We start from the raw sequence: 27,050 nt of genomic DNA, 5'->3' as shown, positions 1-27,050 counted from the left end.
CTGAGTAGTGGAACAGTATGTCAATCAAATGTCTGATGGTCTTCATGGCATATGTAATTCTTGCTCAGTGTCTTCATTTCATCGTGTATGAATCCTTCAATTGCCACATTGTAATCTATCAAGTATTGGTGAAAGCAAACAGAAAGGATAAAACATGTGAAGCAGACACAGAGAGAGAGATTATGTGCAGTGAAAACTGGTGAAAAGTTAGATCAATTAGATAGAAAGATTTAGGGAAAGAGAGAGAGAGACAAATTCAGTTAATGAGTGAGTAATAAAATGCCATGTAAGAAATAGTTCACTAGTGGCAGACAAAAAGTAGAAAATGTTTAGAACACAGAGATGGAAAAAGATGTTGGATTTAACAATCACATTAATAATTTGACTGAATGATGAGAGCAAATTTCAACAGTTTGGTGTATTCACAACTTCCAAACTTTCAGCAGTAAGCCCCAGAAAGCAAAATGATAATGCAAAAATATTATGGAGAAATTAATGGCTTAAAAAAAAAAAACAGTTTTATAAACAATGCATCACTCTGTAATGAATGTGTGCTTTGAGGTCATCAGGAGTGAATAGTTGTTTGTTTAAAGTTTTGATGATGTTCACATTTGTCTTGGATTTTATTCACTTGATCACTCATTATGATTCATCTATGTGAATTCTAAGCTTCATCTATTTCTGTCTATTTTCTCTTATGGCAAAAAGTAAAGTATGTACAATTATACAGAGGTGATTACTTGTCTGACGGGGTAACAATAGTTGTTCGTTGGACACCACTTTTTCTGACTTAACCAACAAATGCTCTTGCCTCTATTTTGCAATCCAATGTCCCACATACTCTACATGGGTATGCTTTGTTCAACAGTCTCACTTCAAATTTAACTGTGTGGATATTCCCATAGAATCATAAATTCACCAAATTTTGAATTTTTTGTTTTCAGTCCAGACTCGAGATGAATGAAGTATTATACAGACTGCATTAGAGTGTATGGATTCCACCAAAAAAAATTATTCACAGACCAAAATTCTAATGTTTGAAGTATCAGAGAGTAAGAAATACAGTGAGATTTTCTGTAGGCAATGGTCAGTTATTTTGCTCTTTAGAATTAGAGTATAGTAGATGATGTTGCTCTACTCACTCTGTGAACACTAAAAAAAAATGCGTAGGGAGTTGTATGTAGAGAGAGTTTTCAGCATGATATATTATATTTCGTTTGTGTTCTTTAGTCCAGTTTGAGACTATCTTGTTATATTCTGATCAGATGTCTGTTGGCACTGATCTAGTTGGGATTGAAATGGCATTATTTCACATACATCATCCCGCGCTTTCAAGGAATTAGAATACTGGACGCTGTGCATTTTAGAAACCCAAATTAGAAAGCGAGGCTTGTGAAGGATATCTGCATGCCATATGGGAGAGGAATTAAGTGTTCCTTATCCATGAGTGTATCATTGCATAATGTATTATGGAGGAATTGAGAGCTAGGCTACAAAAATATATGTTCATCTGAAAAGAAGTGAAGAGGAATCGTAGATGCATGAAAGTATCTCTGTTCATCGTGTAAGACAGGCATTTGTTGAATAATAGATGAAGCTTTTCTTTTTCTTTTTCCTTTCTTTCGCTATGATGCTGACAAGCTGCACAATCTCAAAGAGATTTCTTAAGAAAGTGTAATAGATGAGTGTCCTTTGTTCATGTGTATCACGTGGATACATATCTGTGGGACCATGTGACAAGAATTTTTTACGTTTATGGTGATAAGGTCCACCATCTCCATGGATCGCACTATAAATTGTCTGGAATATAAACCCAGACTTTTAGTCAAAAAAGTAAATATTGCGGCTTTGTAAACCTTGAAGCTGATGAAAATCATAACATGATCTTCCTGCGCCAAAGATCTGTGCTTATTTAACTCGTTCCATACTGAATTCTGAAATCTCCATTGATTTAATACACAGGCCACCAGGTTCCGGTATGGAACAGGTTAAAAAAAAATAGATGTGAGTGCCTATCCTCAAGTAATCAACTAATTGTCAATTGCATTTTTTTTTTATACTACAGAATCTGGTAGGTCATAATCGAAAGTTGTGTTATGTTCATGGCTGTATTTTCACATTCCTCATGGAAGAAACAACTATACTGAATAAATGGAGGCTCTCTACCAACAAAAGATGATGGATAATTCCAGTGATGTGACCAAATGATAAAAAAACCTGCTATTTGCTGCTTGAGCATGAACTCTTTGAAGCTGGCATATTTTCATTTCAAATTTCTTAAAGAATACTCAAAAAGACCAATACACATACTAATTGATGACCAAATGCAAAGAAACAAAGTGTTTCATTCTTTGATGTTCTTCAAACGGTTCAGTTTAATAGCATGGTTTGATTTCTTTCTTTTTTTTTAAATTGATTAACAAATTATACTAGTACTGTAATATAGTTGATTCATAATGATATCAGAAAGCAAAATGATAATAGAGGCTTTGAATATAACACAGGTTGGTATGGTGCTGATTAAGACTTGTATCGGCAGACCTTTTACTATGCTACATATAGACTTTTAATGCCACCTAGTATTAACCTGTTGCATGTACAATATGGATATATCATGTTTTCCCCAAATGGCTTATGGGAATTACCATAGCTTGAGGCATCAAATTTAAAAAGGCCGCTGTGTGCTAACACACTTGTGCACCTTGTAGAATCATGCAGGCTACCAGGAAACATATGAAGAGTTTATTCGCAAAAACCGATAAGTCCATTTTTGATAATTTTGAAGTATGGTCTCTGTCATAAAGTACAAAATAATACATTTTAAATGACATATTGGTCACTACATATAAAGGTACATTTTTGAAGTTATGGTCAAAAGAAGCAAATATTTTCTTATTATTCTCTTTATTTTTCTTGACCTTTAATCGCAAATATCTCCATTTGGCAAATATGAACTTATCGGTTTTTGCGAACAAACTCTTCATATTATGCTCTTGGAGTTGTTAGTATTTAGTGTCACCAAGATGCTTCATTGTTATTCAAAATGAATATTCATTTAGTAGATAATGAATGAATATTCATTATCCAGAGTTGCCTCATCAGTGATTAAGGCCTGCTTTTCATGGGGGCCTCATGTGCATACTATACAACATGAATCTAGCACAAAAATATGCCTTGTATACTACACGACCATTTCAGAGGGTGGTTACAATGTCATAGATGTCCAAAGCATTTGTTCTTGTGCACTTGGAAAGAAGATTTTGTTTGTCATGACATCTTTTTATACTCTTTCTGGTATATATTTGTCCCAAATAATCTATTTTTGTTCATGCTGCTTGCCACTATGGAATATATTGCCCGATCATATACAAAACACAGAGTTTTGTAACTTGACGAATTTATTGCATTGCCCACTATCAAATGCTCCATTGTTAAATGCTAAATTATTGCATGATGTGTTCTGTGCTCCTGGAAATTGTGCATATGTCTAGAAATTGTGTAAATATGTAACTATGCATTTTTGTGCTCTATGACAATCACTACAGTATGAATGTACAGATTATACATGTGTGTACAGTGAGTGTACCAAGTATATTGCAAATATGCCAAGTATGTGATGGCGAAAATTTTGGACACTGCATTGTCAGCAAACAGTTGTCCAGTTACGCAGATATTTGATCCACCTTTTTCTGTTTGGTTTAATGTTTGCATTATCCACTTTTATATTAAGATGTAGGTGTATCATTCATGATTTATTAAAACTTTCTGCGCTGAAGAAACTGATGACAGACCACTGCATTATCAGAAAATATTTTCATGTAACAACTTCTGCTAAATTTCTCATCCACACAGAATGTCTTGTGGTTCTCAACATTTTCTGTAAGTTTGCCCAGGTATACTGTTCATTGGAATTCTTTCTTTCTTTTTTTTAACATGATTAACAAACTCATTTTTATGCCTCTGTCATGGAGGGTACCCAAGGCATTATGAATGCTTCCTTTTCAAAGATAAACACATTTCAAAGTGCTAGTTGCAGGACTGAAAGTTATTGGTTGCCAGTGCATTGATAGCTCATCAGTATGCAACATCAGTATTGTTGCTGTTGTTGTTTTTGTTATTGTTGTGATTGTTATTTATTATTATTATTTTTTTATTATTGTTATTATTATTATTATTATTGTCATTATAATCATTTTACAAATTACTTTTGCTGTTTTTTATTGTCATGAGGCCAATCTTCTAGGGTTTTTTTTTTTTTTTTTAGTATTATGAACTGAACAAACAGCGAATGTTGAAGCATTGCACTTTTTTTTTTTGGGGGGGGGGTCTTGGACAAAGCCATGAATAGAAGGAAAGCAGAGAGAGACAGAAAAAGAAAGATAGTGAGAGATAGAGAGACAGAGAGACAGCCAGGGTTCCAAAGAAGGAAATCTTTGCTGTTGTCTGTAGATATGTGAGCCCTGGTGACCTAGAGGGTACAAATTGTACATTACGTCTGTCGGCACAAAGTCTTGTCATTTGTTGTACAGTTTGTTGCAATGCTTTGATGTGGAAGAGAGTTGATTTCTGTTGTTTTTCTTTCTATTTCTCTTGATGCTTCCCAATTATTTCAAGAATCAATTTACAACTGTATGTAATCATTTCATGGCATGTGACACATTATATGCCTTGCTGTTGATATTTGCTACTACTGTACAATCTGACTTTGATTTTGATTTCATGAGAACAGAATCAAGGCAAGTGTAAAACTTGATATTTTTTTTCCTTTCATGGGACCAGAATACCTTGCTGTTTATTGCATCACAAAGATATTCTTTTTCCATGTGTTGTGATTGAAATGCATTAATGTAAAGTGGAAAATAATTTCTGCATGCAATGTATATTGTAGAAAATGTGTGTCATTGATGTACTTGAATGTGTGAGAAAGAATATGCCGTAAAGGGTACAGCTTCGTGTGGCAAAGGAATGCACATTTCCTTCAGTAAAAATCAGTGTCATGTATTCAGACAGTGTTGGGTCAGAAATACCGCAATGTCCCCCAGGGGGCACTTTGAGGGTGTACTATCTGACGTTTGCTTGTTAGTAGTTTGTAGATATACAAGTCCATTTTTCAGTGTTTCTCTGTAGAGCTTTGTGGTCGATGCAAGTACGTATGAATCTCATCATATTTGTCTGACTTTTCACCAATGGGTGGATCATCTGCTTCGATGTATTTGTTCTTCTTGGCCAATAAAGTGTATGCATTTTCTAGTACTTTCCTCGGCATAAGCATGAAGAGGGAAAAAATCTGGATCTGAAAAAAAAAAAAAAAAATCATACATCATTTCATGCTAGATATGTTTCTTCATGTACAGTCATACATACATTTCTCAAATTCTGTTTAAAAGTAGCATTTTTTTTCTCTCATTCTTTGTTATTTTTTTTTGTTTGCTGTCAAAAAAAAAATGACCAAATTTGTGTCAAATGCATATGGCATGTCATTGAATTAAAGTACTATTGTGAAAATTGTGTGTAGAGTACAGAAGAAATGCCATAGACCTTATTTTTTTCAGGACGAAAACAAGTACTAATTGCTGTTAGTCCAGAAGGTGGTGAAATGATTACTAGTACTGTGATTTTTTTATTTCATGAATGATGATAAGATAATGGAGAACCTGTCATTTACTTACTTTAGAATTGCAAGATTATGCTCTGAAAAGAAAAAGAAAATGAATGAAATCCTTTGCAAGCTACCATATCAGTGTTGGAAAATCTGTGATATTTCCTGTGTACTAGTGTAGCATTGCATTTGAAGGTAGCAAATATTTATTTTTATGTCTGATAGTAGGAAATTATTTATTTATTGAGGAAAGCTCAAAGAGTGTTGTCGTGCAATTTCGTCCTACTGTAAATGTAAAGTAAAGACTTGCATATTTTGTCTGAAGGTGAGGCTCTTTTTAGCTGAACCATTTATCTATGTCTCTCATGTTATGTGTTTATGACTCTTTGCCCTTGAATGGATTTAGGAATGAAAACAAAGGAAAATGGATGAAAGATGATAATTATATGTATTTTGGAATGACAATGATGATGATGCTAATGGAGTCTTGTAATGCGCCATGTCTGTCACACAGTGGCACTCCTGGCCCAGAAAGGTAAGACCTCCTCTCACATTGCTTCATTCAGGAAAAGATCACAATTGAAAGAAAGCACACAGTTACTGAAACAAAAAGGTTTTGAGTTCCCTCTTGAACAGAGGGAATGAGGTCTCCATTCTCAGTTTCAAAGGCAATGAGTTCCAGAGAGAAGAGAGAAGAAATTATAATCTGATGGGTAGAATTTGTCGAATTCATTTTTGTTTTGAATTGAATGATTGAGCAAAATATTTCTCAATCCATAAAGTAGGAAAATGAGTAGCATATGTCATCAGCTGGATCATTTGAAATACTAAATATTTTTGTTGACATCTCATCCACACTCTCCTAAATTCAAGGTCAAACATATTATTGTAAAGTTCTTTTGAATGGAAAGTTTGTTCTTTAATTTGATATCATGTTCTATATAAAACATTGGCAAACTGAATCTAAGCATGTCATTTCTTTCTTCATGGCTTACAAGCTTGTACTGCAAATCGCAATCCAATTATTGGTGGGTTGTCAAGTATTTGTAATAGTATAGGCCATTTCATGTTGATGAATATCTTCTTCTTTTTTTCAATCAGAAGATCATTAGATTATGGCAAGAAAATCCTTCAATGTGAAAGTAATGGCAAGAATGTCTATGCCATGGTTTCTACTGTAAATAGTACTTAATGTGTATAACCTGTATTGCAAGGAAAACATCTTCAATATGCAGATATCGTCTAATGCAAACATATATTCAGTGTGTATACAAGCTGTCTGCTGTATGTAAATTTCACATAAATTTTCACTGCCAAATGTTAAAGCCATTTTTTTTTTTGGAGGGGGGGGGTAATTTTATTTTTGCTATCAATTTACTTTTTTTAATCAATGCAGTTTGAGGAAGAGACTTTAAGTAAAAAAAATACAAGTAAGAACTGGGGCAGAATTTTAAATGTGAGTGTACAGAAAAAGCTCTCAAATTCATAAAAGAGATGATTTCTGCTTCCCCAATGCAAACATGGTTCACTAGATGGCGTTCACCCAGTGGTTATTGTGATGGCCAGGGCCTCATGTGTTAGAATAATTATGACCTCTTAGCTTTATTTGTCATCATTGGACACATGATTTCAGTACAAGAACAAATACCTCCTTAAGTTAGAAGTTGAAGAATTAGTTTAGTTGATATTAAGATTAAAAATTCAGTACAGTGCATTACAGTAGATATGGAATATTCTCAAGTGTGGAAAGATTTTATACCAATCTTACATTTCTGAGCTAGCTTGAAAATAGCCACAAACAATTACTTTCTTTACATATATATATGAAACTGTGTGCAAAAAAAAAAAAATGAAGCAGAAATCTCACTGACATTAGTCTACCACTGAAAATAATTGTGCAAAGTTTTCTACTTCTGTAGTAGCAAAATAGATTGTACAACTTCAGTTCTGATGTTTTGTGGTATTCCTTTTTTTATAATAAAATAAATTGGTACAGTATCAGACCACATAATGTGATGTCAGATTTTGCTCGTACTTTTTGCAGTGTACATCATCCTTAATGTTGCATACCACTGTTTACCGGACATGAAAATAAACAAGTGCTTGGTATCAACTTGTTATAATTATTGTCATAATGGAATGGTATAATTCTGCACTATAATTGCCTGACAGTTACTTTTTATGGGCATTTAATCCTAGAAAAAAAAACAACAACAACATGTATAATACGCTTGGAACCATGTATTTAAAATTTAGTATTCTGCTGGTAAATATTTGACGGCCAATCTTTGCATTGACAGTTGAATGGAAGGTGACTTTAAACTAAAGGTGCTTGTAAATATGTCAATATGAAAAATGAGCCTTTAGCAAAATGCATGCAATATAGATCCAAAGGCATGGAAAGAGTCCATCTATATGAGTCTCCTTGTCTTTATTGTGTAGTTTGTATCTAAATCAACCTTAGCACTGACTGATAATGTATTACTCATATTCAAGGAGAGTGTGATGATATTGATGTAAAATACAAAGAAAAAGAGAAACAAAATTGATGCTGTGAGAATAAGAATAAGAAAAACCCTGTTGTTCTGAACAAATCACAGCCTTTAGTGTGTATTTGTAACTAATGTGAGTTTTAGGTCCTTGTAGAGGCACCCATGTATGTACTGTCTTTAATGTCAAAAATGTTCTCTGCCTTCCCAGTACAGTGTATGTATAATGAGAAGTGTATCAAAAGTGTAGTTAAATCAAACTATCATTTCGTCTGTACCATACTTCATGCCGTGATATTATTTATCCCACATTTGAAGTCTTATATAATTTCAACGTGCAATAAAAGTGTGACTGTTCGGCTCTTGTGGAAACAATAATGCATTCAGTGATTGCTAGTTTGTGTATTTTTGTATGTGTTTATTGTAAGTGTACAATTGCACACCATTCCTCTATACTTTATGTCATTTATTGGGTAAAATCTGTAAACCTAATATCTTAAAATGGATACTCTCTCCCTCCCAACCTCCTTTTACATCTCTCCCTCTCTTTCTTTCTCTCTCTCTTTATGTATATATATATATATATATATATATATATATATATATATATTCTATAATCTCAGGGCTGATCGGGTAGCTAAAATTCAATTTCAGGCCACCAAAATTCAAATATTTAAGTGGCCCAAAAGGGCACCTGTGAAAAAAAAAAGTTAGCTTTGAGCCCTGTGGTGTGTGTGTGTGTGTATATGTGTGTATAGGACCCCTATATAATTATAATAATTATTTCTATATATCTTCTTATTATTCAAGCTTGGGGACCCCTAGTTCAAAGATTCTCAATTCTTACCTTGATACCACAGTGCTTGACATGCCTATATATAGTACATGTATATAGATAGACGGAGGGACAGACGTATATATAAATATTTCTATGTAATATATGAAGAGTTTGTTTGCAAAAATCGATAAGTCCATTTTTGAGGATTTCAAAGTATGGTCTCTGTCATGAAGTACAAAATACCTTTTAAATGATATATTGGTCACTACATATAAAGGTACATTTTTGAAGTTATGGTCAAAAGAAGTAAAAAAATTCTTATTATTTTCTTTATTTTTCCTGACCTTTAATCGCAAATATCTCCATTTGGCGAATATGGACTTATCGGTTTTTGCTAACAAACTCTTCATATCTTATTATCGTAAAAGTATGACTCACTGGGCCAGATTTTAAGCTTGGGGACCCCTAGTTCAAAGATTCTCAATTCTAACTACGATACCACAGTGCTTCCATGCCTATAATACATGTAATACATAGACAGAGGAACAGACAGACACGGTAAATGGATAGAGATAAATAGATGAAAGATGAATCAATGTGTTTTGATAGGTAGAATAATCGTACATAGTCGCGAAACCAAACATTTACCGGGTGATTCTGGATGTTGGGTGATTAAGTTGTTTTTTTTTCCAAACTTTCAAAACCTCACGCTTTTGAATAATCATATAAATTTTCCTTACATAAGATTATGACAGCAACGTATACAGTCAAAAACAGAGTAAGAGGGCATCCGGGCAGACATCAACAGTTTGTGAGAAATCGGCATTAACTTTGAGATGTGGTCTAGATCTATCAAGGGGGATGGTTAGGCAGATTCCGTAAGTCAAAACACTGTGTCAAAATTTTAAGGAAATTTACGACCATTACTTTTATGAGCCATCTATTCTCAAAGCGTTTATAGACCTTGGAATGTGGTCAGTGATTATCAAAATACACGACTTTGACTTTAAAAAAAGGAAGCGGTTTCTTATTCTGCAACCAAACCACCATCTTTTGCGATTTTCCAGATGTTGAAAGCCTAAAACTACTATCATCATAGCACCTGTGTGGAGAGACCTCTAACTTGTGGTGGCGCTGTTCATAATAATCATAGTAAAGTAATTTTCGGCACTGTAGACACCTGAAAGTAAACAATCTATTAAACCCTCGTTCTCCATTGGTATACGCCCCCCCCCCCACTTTTTTTTTTTCACCATACAAAGGAAGACATAAGGTGTCCACATTTTTTTAACCTCGGAAGTGCGTAAGTGGCACTAAAAAGAAATAGATAGAGACCTTGAAGTGTGAGCGCGTTAAGGTTATGTTTTAGCGCTGAAGACCCCCCCCCCCCCTTTTTTTTTTTTGCTTGTCAGCTGAAGAAACCCGGAAGTGGCACGTGTGTGTGTGGGGGGGGGGGGTGGGGGGGTGGGGGTAGGGCTTATACTTGCAGAAAATAATAAGGTTTGACTTTTTGTTGTTTATTTTTGCTTGTCAGCAGCCGATGTAGGCCTACTTAAAGGAGTGGCACAAAAAACTTTGAAGCTTGTCAGCCGATTCTAGTTGGGAAATGGTATCCAAAAGTGTGAAACACTTGTTTTCTTTTCTAAAACTTAAACAAGGCAAAACAAAGAAAACTGCCATTCTTCCATTACTACTAATGCACCGTGCAATGTGTGCTGTGGTGCGACATATTGTTGGGCCCTCGTGCGGTCAATTTCATACTTTCTCCAATCCATTTAACGTTTTGAGCATTCATCAGTTTCATCCGCATTGCTGTCGCAGGAAGAAAAAATGATAGTGAAAATGAAAAAGAGAAAACTATCAGACTCCAAAGTCCGTCTTTTGCCGCTTAAAAACAATACCTCAAAAGGATCAAAGTGCAAATACCGCCAATCACTTTGACAGAATGAGCAAAAATCAATGGTATTCGTTGATAGTATTCTGATTCGTTCATTTGTACATTGCCGTCTTTGCGGTCCGTTTACTCACATATGCATAATTATTTAAAGTATGCATCTGTAATCACTTTAGGATCGTGGGACTTGTGTATAGAATGAAAACCACAATGGGGAGGGATTTCAGGAAGTCTCTTTTTTTTCATGTCAACACTTGACAATCGTGTTATCATGCTCATTTGGCAAATACCCAGAAACATTCTCCTTCTCAAGGTCGTGTAGAAATCTAATCTCTTATATTTTTTTTTATTTTATCTATTCCTTATGTCTATGCCCCCATTCTGCCCAATCCATTATATAAATGTTTCTTTTATTAAATCGACCGCTTATCTAAAATAGTCGCAAGATAAGCTGATACAATAAAATCATAATAGGAAAGATGAACTGAAAGCAAAGAAAGAAATTTACGATGAAACAAAACAGGTGAAGAAAACAGAAGAAACAAGAACATGAAAAAAAAATGGAAAAGGCATCTAGAAATCTGAAAGAAAATTTTTATAAGTTTTTCTCTTTTCATGTTGTGCCTATTGTGTCTACACGAATAGGCCTACATGATACACAGCGATTCTAAATTGAATTGATAAAGTAGAATATTGACTTCCCCAAGACGAATTTCAATGCTCGAAACACGATCACCATGCAGTCATAACTTTTTGATACGATTGTACGAATATTACAATAATTTCACCGCGAACGAAAATGTTTCCTTGTTGACACATTTGACTGCGCAAAATAAAAATCGCTTGCTCAACGCATTAATTTGAATGATCGACGGATACGATACGCGAGGTTACGTTTGAGGGGTCTATAGGGCAATTGCCCCCTGAGCAATTACTCCAGACCCTTCCCATGACCCTAAGCCTAATCTCACATTCTTGAACCTAATCCTAACCCTAACCTAAACTATAACCGTGAACCCTAACCCTAACCCTAATCTCTACTCTAACGTTATACTTAGCCGGGGGTAATGGGGGGGGGGGGGGGGGGGGATGTATATTTTCACGTACATAAATTTTCGCGAATTGCCGCTGTCACACATTTTCGCGAGTGGTTAAATTCGCGATTGAGGAACCAGAGAAAATATGAAGTGGCAAAGAAAGTGAATTTTCAACTTACTAGCAAATAAGAATGATACCAGTTATACACTGCATGAAAAAAACTCACCAAACGCTGCGAACTAGTAAGTTAGAATTCAACATTTTTGAAGTGGTTAAGTCCATCGCGCTATAGATTTCTGACGAGTGGTCCCCTTGCGATAATGGATTGGCTCTCTACAGTATTCGTAAGTAGACGTGGACGTGCGGAAACAAGCTTAGCCAGTATGGTCTGTTCGTAAAGCCATGACATGGTATACTAGTACTGAAATGTTCGTATCATCAAGGCAAGGGATTAATTTTGGAAGGTAATATTTTCGCGTGTTGTTAATTTCGCGAATAGCTCCTGACTCGCGAAATTCGCGAAAATAAAACCCCCGCGAAATATATAGCGTATACAGTAATTGCCCTGATACGCGTTTTAGTTGATTGGCCATTTTTCTGAAATTGATTGACAAAATTGATCAGAAAGTCTTTTTTTTCATACGACACTTAACACATAATATACTTCTAATGCTTCAATTTCTACTACTTTTACTCCCTATATCATCTACTGTTCCTTCGAACTCAAACAATGATGTAACAGGCAATTCATAGGAGCAGCTGTTGTTTTATGGATCCAATGCTCTACATATAGCACTCTTACACTCTGAAACGATTTTCAAACTACATGTATACCATGAGTCGATGGGAGTATGAGTTTATGGCACACGGGATAATAGCAGGGTCGTCTATAAGGGGTTTCAGCGTGTCGTTGCAATATGTTCACATTCTAGTGTGCAACATCCTGGACTCTTGTGCAACATCCTCAAAAGTCAGCAGCATGCTATGCAACATCATCAAACTGGAAATTTTCAACAAGCTTAGAATAAAATGTATTTAAACATGTGAAAAACATGTGCAGAACATAAGGGACATCAAACTACCTGGTGTCACATGCTAGATATTATTATGAGTGCAAAACATGAGAGAGAGCTTTAATGTAAGCAGTACAAATTAAGAGAGATAAGCTGCAAAGATATTGCATACTATTTATGTGCTTGGTATGTGCGCTCCGTGCGCATGTAATTTCTGCAATATTTTCAGATTCTGAGCTTGCAACGTACTCAAATTTTAAGCTGTGGACCACCCTGTAATAGATCTTTATACTGAGGAATGACTAAAATGCATTGTAGTTTTCTTATTTTACTTGTCCATGCTTCTGTAAGAGATCTAATGTAGCCATGACCTCTGTTTGAATAACGAAATGCAGGTGCGATTTGCTTTGATGATTGGCTTTCTGAAGGCCGTAACTAAAAGATGGTTGGAGCGATGCAACCTTAGTGGAAATTGACTAAACTTTTATTGCTCTTTATTTCATAAATATAAGAGAAGTAAAGGCACTATACCTCCCCAATCACCTTCTTTCTCCTCTTCTTTATCATAAGTGTCATTATTTTTCATATTCACTTTTTCAAGCTGCTCCATCTTTTTTGTTAGTTCTCATCGCCTCAGACCCCCGAATCTCTTTACATAATTCTTCCACTTCATTTCATTCAGTTTTCATCATTTTTTTTTTCATCGAGTTTGTAATGCGACCAAAGTAAACAGCAAAAGTACTTTGGCTGGAACAATACACCAGCAGCAACAACAAATGGAACATAGTATACCAAGGAAAAAGTGGTACATTTTGTATCCGTTTATCACTCCTACACGCCGTATCCTTCCCCGCCCACCACTTCCCACACCTTCGCTTCAAAACATTCCCTGGGCAGGACTGCTCCCAGGGGCTTCAAAAGTTTAATACAGCGGTGCAACAACTTGTGATGTTCTCGATTTTTCCTCGGATGCTTTACAAAAAGCCATGTGCGACAGGTGCGCTACGTACAAAGCATGCAGTGCGAGGCATGACCGCGCGCCTGCGTACGCTGCGTGTATTTATGTGTACTGTGTGTGGTTGTGGCCACATGAGAGCTCGCATTGTGCATGCACGTGTTACGGGATTCCCTGCTCTTACGCCTTGTTTGACCTCTCGGGCTTGTCTCGGAGATTATGTTGTCCTTATCCTGTGCATTTTCGCTGTAGCACCACACACCCAAACTCCTGTAGCTGACCGTATCCCACGCTGTGAAATACTGTATAGCGTCTTCAATCCCACAGTTCAGTTTAGTCAGGATCACCATAAGCTATGGATCCAGGCCAGCTGAAATTATTGAAAGACTTTGTCACCATCTGCAAGGCGAAGCCCGACATTCTACACTCCCCACAACTTTTGTTTTATAGAGAATGGCTGGAGAGGTGAGACATGTTTGCTTTCGTTCCTGAGTTCAGAAAGTTTGCCTTCGCTGGTGTATACTAATAATCAGCAAGACCAGTGCAGTGGCAGTGCCCAGGCGCAGGCACAGCTTACAGGCGGTGCTTTTCCTTGTGATAAGCAGTTATGAGTTATGAAGTCAGACTCGCGCTCGGGAGTGACACTTTTCTAATTCTATATCTAACATTGAATGATTCATGAATGTTTTGACTAAACCCTCAGACTACTCAGTACAGTGGTGGCAAAGACGTACAAATGAAATCTAGTATAACCATAACCAAGTGTAAAAGTGTTATTCTGTTAATAATTAAATTTACTGTGAAGAAATCCTTGTTGCAGTGGTTCACACTACTAACGTGTTACATACAGGTCATGTCAGTGCTAACTCCTTTGTTTGTGCTCAGCCCAGCAGGCAGCATGCAGCATGCAGGCCCATCATTCAAAAACAAGCCCAATCAATTAATGACAATGGGTGGGTGTCTAGCTTCTACTCCGCTCCGGCTGTACCAGCGAGAGACTATATATCTCAGCTGATCTAGAAATATGAGTCAGAGTGGTCCACGAGGGGTTTTAGCATGTCGCTGCAACTTGCTAAAATTCTTGTTCAACATCCTCAAAAGCCAGCAACATGCTATGCAACATCCTCAAGAATTTGCAACAAGCTCAAAGTGAAATTACCGTATTCAAAAATGTGCAAAACATGTGCATAACATTGATCTAAGAAACATCAAACTACCTGGTGCAAAACACGAGAGAGAACATTGAATGTAAGCAGCACAAAGAGAGATAAGCTGCAAAATATTGCTTACTACGTACTCATTGTGTGCGCTCCGCGCATATTCAATTTCTGCAATATTCTCAGATTCTGAGCTTGCAACATGCTCAAATTTCAAGTTGTGGACCACCCTGTGAGTTATTTTGTTGTGTACCATACGTGATATTGATGTCGCGTGTTGTATGGGCAACTAGAAATTTCCATATGATGCATAGGACATAGGGGGTTCTACATGCAAATAAATTTAAATGTATTCAAAAAGCCTCAGCAAGATCTACAATTTACAAACCAAATGTCATTGTTAACCTGATCTATTTAAAAACACTGAGTGAACACAGAGTACTGAGTAGAGGTGGTGAAATCTCTGGCAATTATGGTAGAGCCTATCTGGAGGCGTGGAGCCAAGGTCTTGCTCAATCCTCGAATTCTGACCCATTTCAGTAAATTTACTTGTGTTGGAAGTTACATGATATTTTTGTCTCAGTTTTTGATGGCAAAACGTAGCCGCATATTCTACGGAAATTGACCAACACGTATCAAACTACTAGTATTATTCATGTAAATACACCACCCCACATTTTGAGGCATGCCATTGCCATTGATCTCACGAGCTCACATGAGCCTAGAGGAGGGGTCATTCACTGACAATGTAAAGACTAAGAGCAAGGAATTACAAGTGGGTGAGAAGGGAAAGGTCTGAAACTCGTCACCTTCCATTCTGCTCATTGACATTGATGAGCAGTAGGAGTGAAACAATTTGATCAGTTTATATTCACATGCTTGGTAATAGAGTTTTACCTTTTCAGTGACATTTCTGAGGAAAATCTGAAAATACAATAAAAAGGATGTACATAATGTAAGTGGTTGTGACCTTTTTCTCTAACTTTGCCTTTGTCTTTCCTTCTTTCTGTATGTCTGTCTTTCTGACTGTCTGTCTGCTTGTCTTGCTGTGAATGTCTGTCCAGTCTTGGTGCAAACCTGCCACCCCCAGCAGCCTCACAGGACCAGGCTTCCAAGCCAGATGAGCAGCCAAAGGAGGCCACGCCCGAGCCCCAGGCCACGCCCGAGACCACACCAGAGCCTGAGCCGGAGGCAGAGCCAGAGCCAGAGCCAGAGCCAGAGCCAGAACCAATGGAGGAACCAGAGAGCGAAGAGAGTGACCTTGGTTTGTACACCAAAGACACCGGAGAGTGAAGAGAGTGACCTTGGTGTGTACACCAGAGAGTGAAGAGAGTGACCTTGGTGTGTACACCAGAGAGTGAAGAGAGTGACCTTGGTGTGTACACCAGAGAGTGAAGAGAGTGACCTTGGTGTGTACACCAGAGAGTGAAGAGAGTGACCTTGGTGTGTACACCAGAGAGTGAAGAGAGTGACCTTGGTGTGTACACCGGAGAGTGAAGAGAGTGACCTTGGTGTGTACACTGGAGAGTGACCTTGGTGTGTACACCAGAGAGCAAAGAGATTGACCTTGGTGTGTACACCAAAGACACCAGCTTATAGCTCTGTTTTGCTTTTTAAAGTGAAAACATAGTTCTTGTATGGCTGCAGAGCTGTTGACTTTTGCTGTGAAGATAAATGTATACACAGCGTATGAAATGTGGGAAATCATGCTGTAATTACACAATTTCACTTCAAAGGTAACAACATATATTTACAAAATATTAGCCAAAAAGGAACAGTATGCCGGAAGTAATCCGATCTTGCTTTCTATGTAGTAATGTTTCATGTTCGATTACATCAAGTACGATATATCAGGCCACAGTGGTATCCACTGTGCGCCTGAGTGAGTGGCGCTTATATTTCATACTCTTGAGCTGAAAATACTATGGAAAATAACTTGACATCCTGGCAAATAGTGTCAGCTAGATAAGTTTATTGGTAGAGCTTTCCAATTGCTTGAAGGCAAAATCAGATAGGCAAAAGATAAATTTTGAGCCCTTCCAAGTACTATGTTTTAGCTTTAACCCTTACTGTGCTTTATTTGCAATTGACATGCATACTGGAATGCTTTGTACGCCGATCAGCACAAAGGTTTAGAAATCATGTCACAGAATAAAGATCACCTTATCACAGAGGGAACCACATTTATTTTCATTCTTTCGTTGACCATATCTCCTGTGAAAGTATTTTTCTACACCAAGCTCAGAAAGTACCATTTCATACATTGTTGGCCACTTTTTGTTCCTGTAGAAGAATTTTCATCAAATTTCTTGAATACTGTCTTGGATGAAAATTAGACGGTGCTTACTTGATTTTTGTAATTTTACTGAGTATGGTTTATCATCAAAGAAATTTTTAGATGAAAGATGTTTGTTGCAAAAGGCGTATTCCTTTCCTAATCAGAAGTTCTGTCATTAACCAAAAAATATGTTGTAATAGTTGGAGAGTACTGACGTGGGGTGCCTCTGTGATAAGTTGTTCCCCTTCCCATTCCCCCTCCACTCAGAGCTGGACATGGAGGGCGTGATTGAGCCGGACAACGACGAGCCGCAGCCGATGGGAGACTCGTCCAAGGAAGTGACTGAGGAAATGATGGACCAGGCCAATGATAAGAGGTCCGAGGCCATGTCGGCCATGTCTGATGGTAACCTAGAGGAGGCGGTCAAGCTCTTCACAGAGGCCATCGAACTCAACCCTCACTCGGCCCTACTGCATGCCAAGCGGGCCAGGTATGACTATCCCCGCCCTGCTGTAGGAGAATACTGTGTATACTACGTGTGTACAGTAGGTTTGCAAAATTGTTACGAAGTGAGTACAGTACTCTCCGCATAATCGGGTAGGCTCGGGCAGAGCGTTTCTTACCCGATTAAACGTAGTACCCGATTAAAAGAAGAACACGTCTCATTCACAATTGACACACACAATGTGTATGTACATGCATTGTACACTGCACCAAACACCTACACTGTATGCTTAACAAGCGTGCTTGCACGGCACATTATACATACCTTACAATTGCTCAGTCATGAGCAATAATTTACACTCCTTTTATGGACAAATATGTCTTAAGAAAACTTTGTCGTTTGACTATAGACTCCTCACTAACACGGAGGCGTTTTCCAAAATGAACACGTCTCTTTGCGTGCACTAGTCACGTAGAACGTCGGGTTACTTTTCGAGAAGTGACTGGGAAAAAGCAAAATTATGGAGCTGGTGCATGACCTAACTTTCGTTGCAAAATTCTCGTATTTTGAATGTTGTTGCGGAGCAAGGGTGGAGCGCAAGTGTGTTCGACTCATGTCTGTCTATGTAGTTGTGAGTGCCAGTTACATGGGTAATGTTCGTTTACATGTGGCAAGTCGGTACTGGAACATTATGTTTTCATGTTTGATCACTACCCAAATAATCGGTCTTCTTGCGAATTTAACAGAGAATGCGATTAGCCGTGGAAAATTTGACATTAATGATTTCTTAAAGTGTTATATCTGCGATAAAATGTGGGTAAAAATTAGATAAGAAGAAAATTATTTACCCATTTATGCGGAGAGGCAACCCGATTATCAAGTAATTTTAACGTGCATTGGAACTGATTTTGACTTTACTACCCAATTAAACGGAGTACCCGTTTAAGCGATACCCGATTACGCGGAGAGTACTGTATAAACAATTAGCTGCAGAAACTCCAACCCCAGGCTTCTCTCAAATTGGAGACTCTCCTGCCTGGTACCTCTAGCAAACTGAAGACTCAAAATGTATAAACATGTGCACGATATTACTTGCATCTTAGGCTCATCATAGGTTTGCAAATGTCACTAGGCAAGCAAAATTGGTAGAAATAAAATCAAGGTGAAAAAATATGCCATGTACAGTACGTTCTGTTTGGAGAAGAGAAAACAATCGATGCGATACGTAGTGATTCAGAGAGTGGTGTAAAGTTTACTTTATCCGGACGCTGCACACTGGCACTGGTCCAATGGTCCCTGATCAATGAATATCACTGTCAGACCAGTAACTAACCAGTAAAAAGTGAAAAAAAAAACTTGGTACCTATTGGTCTGACCTGTCTGTCAGACCAGTAGAAAAAATGGATCAGTGTGCAGCCCCGCAGGTCTCTTTACATTAATCCAGCATTTTTTTTTCTCTCTTTTTTTTTCACATTTTGATTTGCTAGTGAGAGAATAGTCTGAAAGGTGAATTCAAAAGCTTATTACTAGATTCTCTAGGAAAAGTTAACCTGTCTAAACATGTATAGACGAAGTGTCATATGACCACCTGCTTTGCGTGGTCACTGCAGATTTACCGTGATAGAAAATTATGTGTCCACTTAATACAGCCAGCAGCCATTAATTTGTTCTTATAACGAATCTTCCCAATATAGCATTTACCTGAAGCTGAAGAAGCCAAATGCAGCAATCCGTGACTGTAACAAGGGGATCCAGCTGAACCCAGACTCGGCCCAGGGCTACAAGTGGCGAGGGAAGGCCCACAGGCTGCTAGGCCACTGGGAGGAGGCCAGCAAAGACCTCCAGATGGCCTGCAAGCTGGACTACGACGACATCGCCTACGAACTCCTGAAGGAAGTGGAGCCAAATGTGAGTGTGACAGGAGTCACAGTGTGGAGGAAACATCTTGGCAAGCGTGAAATGATACACTGTAAAAGTGGACATTTGTGGTGTGGAAATGTTTGCCCTTTTTTGTGCTACATGTAACTAGTGAGAAAATGAAAATGTGCAAATATATATTCTTGTCATACGTCCAGGTTGATAATATTTGACATTCAATCTCTTTCATTTTGCTGAATTAAAAAAAACAAGTGAAATTCATTGTACCAAGCTGAGTGCAAAAAATACAGAAAAATTTCCACTTGAACAGTGGTGATAACAAGATATCTGATGATCCTCGAAATTAGAAGTAAGTAGTATTTTTTAGCAGGCCTGCGCTAGGTATAGTTTTGGAATTTACCCCAGTGGACGGTGAATGAAAATATCAATCGTTCCAACCTAGGTCTAAGCGTCTTTATTTGTACTTGTTTTGTCATTTTAAAATTTTGATGTATTTATCAAGTGTTCTTCTCTTTCTCATCTTGCAGGCAAAGAAGATTGCACAGCACAAGAGGAAATACGAAAGGAAGCGTGAGGAGAAGGAGATTAAGGAGAAGAAGGAGCGGATTAGGAAAGCCAGGGAAGCTGCGGAGAAAGCACGCAAGGTCAGAGTTCACGCTGGGATGACTGGAAGGTTGCAATGTCAAGAACATTTGCTTGTCTTATTGATAATTGTGGACGACCTCTGTGGATTTCAAGTGAAATACTTGAGTTGTCTACATGGAATATAATGACAAATGCTGTTTGTCATTGCATGAAACATGGGAGGCTAAGTCAGGCCTATCAGTCAGGGTTTTATGCCTGGATTTTTTTTTTTTGGCTAAAAGTTCGATTAAGTGGCCAGTCAAGAGACAAGTCTTGCTTCTCAGCCACTCAGAACTGTATAGTCAGATACAGTGGACTCCCGTTATGACAAAGTCCTCGGGACCGGCAGTTTTCTTTCGTTATATCCAAATTTCGTTATTACCGAACAAAAAAATAAAAACACATAGAGCTGATAATTTTGCGACCTGGATTTTCATTTCGTTGTAACCGGAATTTCATTATAACAGTGTTCGTCGTAACGGGAGTGCACTGTATTTGATTTTGTTGTTAACGTGCAGTACATCATACTGCATTGTAACAGAGAGCACAGGATATCATGTTCCACCTGTTTACAACTGTGAGTTATGGAGACCTGACTTTAACCCATTGAGGGCAGGCTGATATTGCTGCAACACCCATTTCCCATAGACACCTGCCCGAGTATACACAGAACTGGACCACTACGGGTTAAAGGACTCGCAGCAAGATTCTGAGATGTTTGTAGAAATCAAACTAGATTCTGATATGTTGCTAGCTGTCATTACTCCTACCTTTTAGATGCAAGCATTATCTCCTTGTAAGTGATGATGATGATGATGATAATGATATAAAAGGGGATGATGATGACATTGATATATTTTTATCAAGATGTGGAAGCTGTGGGGATAATGATAATTATGGTGGTGATGATGCATGAAATGATAAATCAAAAATTATTTTGGTGATAATTATCAGGGCTCGACAGTAACCTTTTTCTCTTGTAGCCCGTTTGGGCCACTGAAATCACTAAATGTGAAATTTTGATGGCTTTACAAAGAAATGTGTTGACCAAAAATAAAAGGAAACTTAAGCAACCCATATTGACTCATAGTTTGGGCCACCAAAAGATAACCCTTTTGAAAAATTTTTGACCCGACATAAATTTTTGGTGGCCCTGGCCACACTAATGTTGAGCCCTGATTTTGGATAATTTTGAGAAAAGAAGATGATCCTGACGTCTCTGTATGTGCTGTGCCTTTCCCCACCCCAAGGAGGAGGAAGAACGAAGGAAGAGGGAATCAGAACAGGGATTCCCGGGAGGGTTTCCCGGCGGCTTTCCCGGCGGCTTTCCAGGTGGCTTTCCAGGCGGTTTCCCCGGTGGTTTCCCCGGCGGCGTCCCAGGCGGTGCTCCTGGCGGTTTCCCAGGTGGTGCTCCTGGTGGCTTCCCAGGTGGTGGTGCTGCCAGACCACCACCAGATGAAGGATCACCCGGTGGAGCTGGAGGGGGATTCCCCGGCGGGGGATTCCCAGGTGGTATGCCTGATATCACCGCCATCATGTCCGATCCAGAGATTCTTGCAGCATTCCAGGTGAGATACATTAAGCTCTTTGGTAGATGTCTTAAAGAAGAAATCTACCCCAAAAATAAATAAACCTCAAAAGAAAAGGAATAATATTCCCTACAGAGCAGTATAAAAATGGCAAAAATTGGACATGAAATAAGGAAGATATGACATTTTGAAATTTCACATTTTTTTGAAAAACATTTCTTGACCAGTCCTTATGATGTTATGAGCAAGTCAGTTACTGTACAGGTGTATATTATGTGACCCTGCATCACAAAACCAACGTTGACATGCATTTTTAGTTTAGAGCAGGTTCTGAGCAGACTTGAAGCTTTAAAATGATGTATAACTCAAATCAAGTGGACTCTCCTAACCTATGATCCTAATATTGGAAAGAAAGCTCACAGTCTGGAAAGTGTGAACTGAGAAAAGAGGCTTTGAAGTACAGGGTCTATTCAGAAACAAAAAGTAACAGGATGTTAAACCACTGGTGCAACAACAATGAAGGGATTATCAAATTAAGCTGAAATTGAGCATGCTTTACTAACACATTCTGTAGATGATTAATGCCAACTTTCAAGGCAGTAGCACCATCCTTTTCAAAGTTATTGGAGTTGAAAGTGAAGAGTATGGATGGTTTTTAACCCGTTCCATGCCAAATTCTGAAATCCCCATAGATTTCATACACAGGCCGCCAGGTTCCCTTAGGAATGGGTTAAAAAATGCAGAGGACTCTATAGGACAATCATAATCACACTTTTCTACCAAAAAGTGTTCGAGAAAAACTGCTGTAAACACAATTTCTTGTTCATTTTATGATCCCCAAATTTAGTATAATGTAGAAAAAGACTTGTTCTTTTAGAAAATATGAACTCAAGATTGGCTGGGTTGACCCATTTCACCTACATGTATTTTCAGTCGTCACACAAAATCAGTGAGTGCAACTTTTTGTTGGTTTTGTGATGCATGGTCACAAATGCTTTATATTTCGCAAGGTTTTTATTTTCGTGGATTTTGCGAGTCGTGTTCTGTTCGTGAACTTAACAATGCGCAAAACTATTAACCCAGTTCTTGAATGCGTCTTGCATGCCTACATTACCCCATTCCTGACTGTACCTCATGATTGCAAATTTGACCACTTGCAAAATTGTCAGGAAGTCCCGATTTGCAAAAAAAAAAAATAGACTTGCTATCATGATGTATACAATAATTATATTTTGTGTTCAAGACTCTGCTCTGTCATGTTAACTATTAAACCAGAAGCATTCGAGGCATGAAACTTTCGAAAATTGGTGTGGACTGCCTTTTTTTGCAGTATGAAAGTTTATGGAATCGCCACTGGCATTCAATGCATAGTGTAGACAAAGCCTTTATTGAAACGAATCTTGGCTCCTCCCCAAATTTGGGGGAGTTTCATGCATGCAAAAATTTCTGGTTTTACTGTAGTTTATCAAGAGGAGGCAAAATTGCAATCTGTAAAACGTTGGGGAAAAAATAGTTGTGAGAACAGTTCCTCTCTATTACATTGAATAGAAATGTGACCTCATATTTGGACTCGCTGTGTTTCTTTTCCCCCTGGATAGGATCCTGAGGTCCAGGCAGCTTTCGCTGACATCAGCTCCAATCCTGCCAACATGGCCAAGTACCAGAGCAACCCCAAGATCGCCAAACTCATCGAGAAGATGCAGTCCAAAGTACGGACGGGAGCTGATGCCGGACCTGGGGCCGGGGCTGGGGCGGGGGCTGGTGGCGCCACACCGGGCGGCTCTGCCGGTGGAGGGGGTTTCCCAGGAGGCGCACCCTTTGGCAGCACCCCTCCTCCACCACCCCCCTCGGGACCGGGAGAAAGCACACAGGAGGTGGACTGATACCCCACCACTGCTTAGCACAGTAAGGGGGACCATTAATGCCCTTTCATTCTCTCTCATGACTTCATCCTCACAGGTCTCTGTGTATGGTGTTGTCTACTGGTGTGGTGGTGCAAAATAAAGCTCAACAGTCATATACATAAACATATATCTACATTATGTGCATTGCATATGTATAGTTAACATTTCTTCACGATTTAGTAACAGAGCGGTGAAGGACAGATAAACCAATTATTCCAAAATTCATATTGCATTTATTTTTGGGCAGATGGTCATGAAGCAAAATATGTTTTTTCATCCATGTGTGATGATGATGTTCGCTAGTTTATTCGAAACTGGTTTAGTGACCACCGATGTGTAAATAATTCTCACCTGTAACCTGAAATTCATCCCATTCAAGGTAAAGTGCATGTCATTGAACCAGTGCTCAAAGCCTGTTTCTTAGAAATTTGTAATTCTGTTCTGCGTAGCCGATTTTATCGGGTGGATGTGATTGCACCATTCTTCATGTACAGTGTTAATGAACAACTGACATGTTGTGTTATAGCATTATGTGCATTTTTTGACATCTTTCCAATTTAAATTGAAATGTAAGTGTTTAAAGACCAGTGAATGCAAAAAAACTGTTTTTCCTGTATGGTAAACGTCATACGGTTGCTGTATGAACTTAATCTGTCGCAGAACCAAGCTGGTGTCTGGCTGTCTCCTGCTCACTGATTAAGATATGTTTTTTTAATAGGGATAGAGGCTTCTGAACTTGCATCTCTGTGATGATGAAAACAAACTCAAAGTTAGTTTTCTTCACTTCTCTTTTTCATTTTGATCATGAAAAGTTGCTGCATTTGAGAGTAAAAATCATGGACAAAACGTTATTGAGGGATTTGCGGATTTATGAAAAAGCAGGGTGCCACTGTTCCGATATATCTGCCACCCTGTTCTATTTTGCATTTTTCAAGTTTTAGAGGAAGTAAATTGTTTACTGTGGAAATTTTTACATCATTTCGTGTCATATCAATTTTTTCTCTCTTTTGGTCAAATGACTTGTGCTGCTGAAATGTCACCAGTGATAGCATACTCCACTTGGACAAAATATAGCAAACAAAATATTTGCATGATTATTTTTTGTGTGTGTGGTGTTTTACATCACATGGAATGTATGAAAAGTTTTACAAAGTGAAATATTCCACAATGGTTCTTTGATGTATTTGATGTATACTGGTAATTAGTTTTCTTCATTTTAATGACATCAATTGTTTGAAGTCAGCTGTTTTAGATTTCAAAAACCAGATTATCAAGGGTCTGAAAATCAAGACTAGCACTGAACTGTGTCACCCTGAGAAGTTAAACAGTGGGTTTGTTCTTATGAAACTGGAAAAGATAGTCATAGAAATGTCCAATGTTTGAGGTAAAACACTGGTTAGCTATACAGGTGCCCATTATAAGAAGTCCCTGGTACTGGTAGTTTTCTTTCGTTAAATCGAAATTTCTTTGTAGCTGAACAAAATAAGTATTACAGTACAGTAAGTAGATCATTTTGGGACCTGAATTTTTACTTCGTCGTAGCTGAAATTTTATTATAACTGTGTTCAATATAAAGGGAGTGCATTTTATTGTCAGATTTTGGCAGTTTGTCAAATTCATCTTGGATGGTGTATCCTTGATGTAATGACAGAAGTGTTTTGAGCTCAGTAATCTGGGGGGGGGGGGGGGGGGGTGGGCGGAGGCCCATTTGAACATGGATGATTTATGCTGGCATTTTTTTTTTCTTAATGTGATATTTTCAAGTACATTCATACCTGCTTTCTCCCATAATGGGCGATACATGCACATTAGGCATATTACAAAGCCATACTGAAAATTGTGTGGGTTTGTTTGTTTGTTTTTGTTCTTTGTGCTATTAGACAGTGTGGAATTTTATAGGTGGTTTGCTTCAAAGATTGGTGAATTCAGCAACACAGACTGAAAATAAGATGTGACTTTTCTTGATTGGACATATTTACATGGTGAGATATGAAGTGTCCTTGGACACGCAAAGTAAATTTCAGTGGAAAAATTGACCATGAGGTAGATTGTGAATCATTCATGTCTTTATAAAGGAAATTTAGTGTGCACATATAATGTACAGTGTATGTTGATTTCAGTATTGATTCTGTGATTATTTTGTATGAATTCAGCTCTTTTTTTTGTTGTCTCTTTTTTTTTTCCTGTAAGGAATTTTGTACGGTGTAGATTGTTGTCTTCAATAATTTGTGCATGATTTTTGAAATCATGTCATGGTGTAGAAATTATCAGGAGATATCAATAGGAACTGTAGAAACAAGAAAACTTAAGAAAATGCAAACAGTGCATAAGAGAGTGAATGCCAAAAGTCCAGTCACAAGACAGTTCTGGGGATATTTGCATCATAAATATATTTTTCATTTCCGTTGTGAAATGGGCCATTGTGAAATTTTTAACATAGAACAGCTTTTGTCATGAACAGACTTTTTTTTTTTAGGGCAGACTTTACAGAGATATGTATTAGACCCATTCCAATTTCAATTTCCCTGGACAGACTGAAATGTGGCATTCTGATGTCAGACAAATGGCAGTGTGATATGCTGGGCATGTGATAACTACTTGGCAATGCTGCACACTGGCACTGGTCTGACGGTCCCTGACCAGTAAAAATCAGTGTTGGACCAGCAACTTTTTCAGGAGTGGACAAGTAAAAAATAGGAAAACTGGGTACAACAAATGTCAACAATGTAGCAGTACAAATCTTGCAGCCATTGAAGTCAAAGAATGAAAGTGGATCGAGCAGCTCACAGCCAATGAAATTAATTGTTACAAGTGAAACAACTGGCCAACAACCAGTGAAATGTATTGTTGCATGTGAAACATTCAGCCAACAGCCAATGAGATTTGGTTGTTGTATGTTGCAGAGTCAGCCAACGGCCAATAGGATTGATTGTTGCATATGGCACGGTCAGCAAACAGCCAATGAAATGTATCTTTGCATGTGGTGCATGTGGCACTACACGTATTAGCAACCAGCCAATGAGATGGATTGTTGTATATTGCACAGTCAGCCAACAGCCAATGAGATGAATTGTTGTATGTTGCACAGTCAGCCAGCAGCCACACTCATCTGAAAAGTCCCCACAGAGTTAAGCATTATGTGTTCAATACTGTGTACCCTTGTTCAGTTGCATTACAAAGCTTACTATGATTAATGCACGGGAAATCCTCAAATATTGGTTTATTTGTAGGGCTTTACTTTACTGCCTTCTCATTATGCCCAAATCTTTAGAATCCTATGTTCCATTATTGTGAGCATTGCTTACAATGTATCTGCAAACATCTAGTTGTGAGTAGTTGTAGACGTCAGACTGAAAAAAAAGAATGAAAGTATTTTAGCACCATTGGGTAGTCTCACTTTGTTCTCATTTAGTCAGAGCAGAGTTAAAATGCTTCTTCTATAACTATTATTTCAAATTCATTTTTGTAT

The 27,050-nt window shown here is 37.9% G+C and overlaps 1 protein-coding gene across 1 annotated transcript; it reads left to right on the top strand.

Moving 5' to 3' along the window:
• The first annotated feature begins 14,121 nt into the window (after positions 1–14,121).
• On the top strand, positions 14,122–23,560 carry LOC139710014 (hsc70-interacting protein-like). Its single transcript, XM_071621968.1, has 7 exons — positions 14,122–14,231; positions 15,988–16,187; positions 17,469–17,691; positions 19,341–19,554; positions 20,052–20,168; positions 21,399–21,716; positions 23,276–23,560. Exons 1-7 carry the CDS (start codon positions 14,122–14,124, stop codon positions 23,558–23,560), a joined length of 1,467 nt encoding a protein of 488 aa, XP_071478069.1.
• The last annotated feature ends 3,490 nt before the right edge of the window (positions 23,561–27,050 follow it).

This window comes from Diadema antillarum, unplaced genomic scaffold, assembly GCF_040938485.1.
Source record: "Diadema antillarum isolate AM-2024a unplaced genomic scaffold, OU_Dant_1.0 scf00000038, whole genome shotgun sequence".
NCBI lineage: Eukaryota > Metazoa > Echinodermata > Echinoidea > Diadematoida > Diadematidae > Diadema > Diadema antillarum.
The sequence above is the reverse complement of the archived record's forward strand: the minus strand, read 5'-3'. Positions and strand labels throughout refer to the sequence as shown.

Excerpts from the sequence above, each read along its gene's own strand:
- LOC139710014 (XM_071621968.1), top strand. The coding sequence starts at position 14,122 with ATGGATCCAGGCCAGCTGAAATTATTGAAAGACTTTGTCACCATCTGC. Across the intron at positions 16,188-17,468 it reads GAGCGAAGAGAGTGACCTTG|AGCTGGACATGGAGGGCGTG; the intron begins GTTTGTACACCA and ends CCCTCCACTCAG. Across the intron at positions 21,717-23,275 it reads AGATTCTTGCAGCATTCCAG|GATCCTGAGGTCCAGGCAGC; the intron begins GTGAGATACATT and ends CCCCCTGGATAG.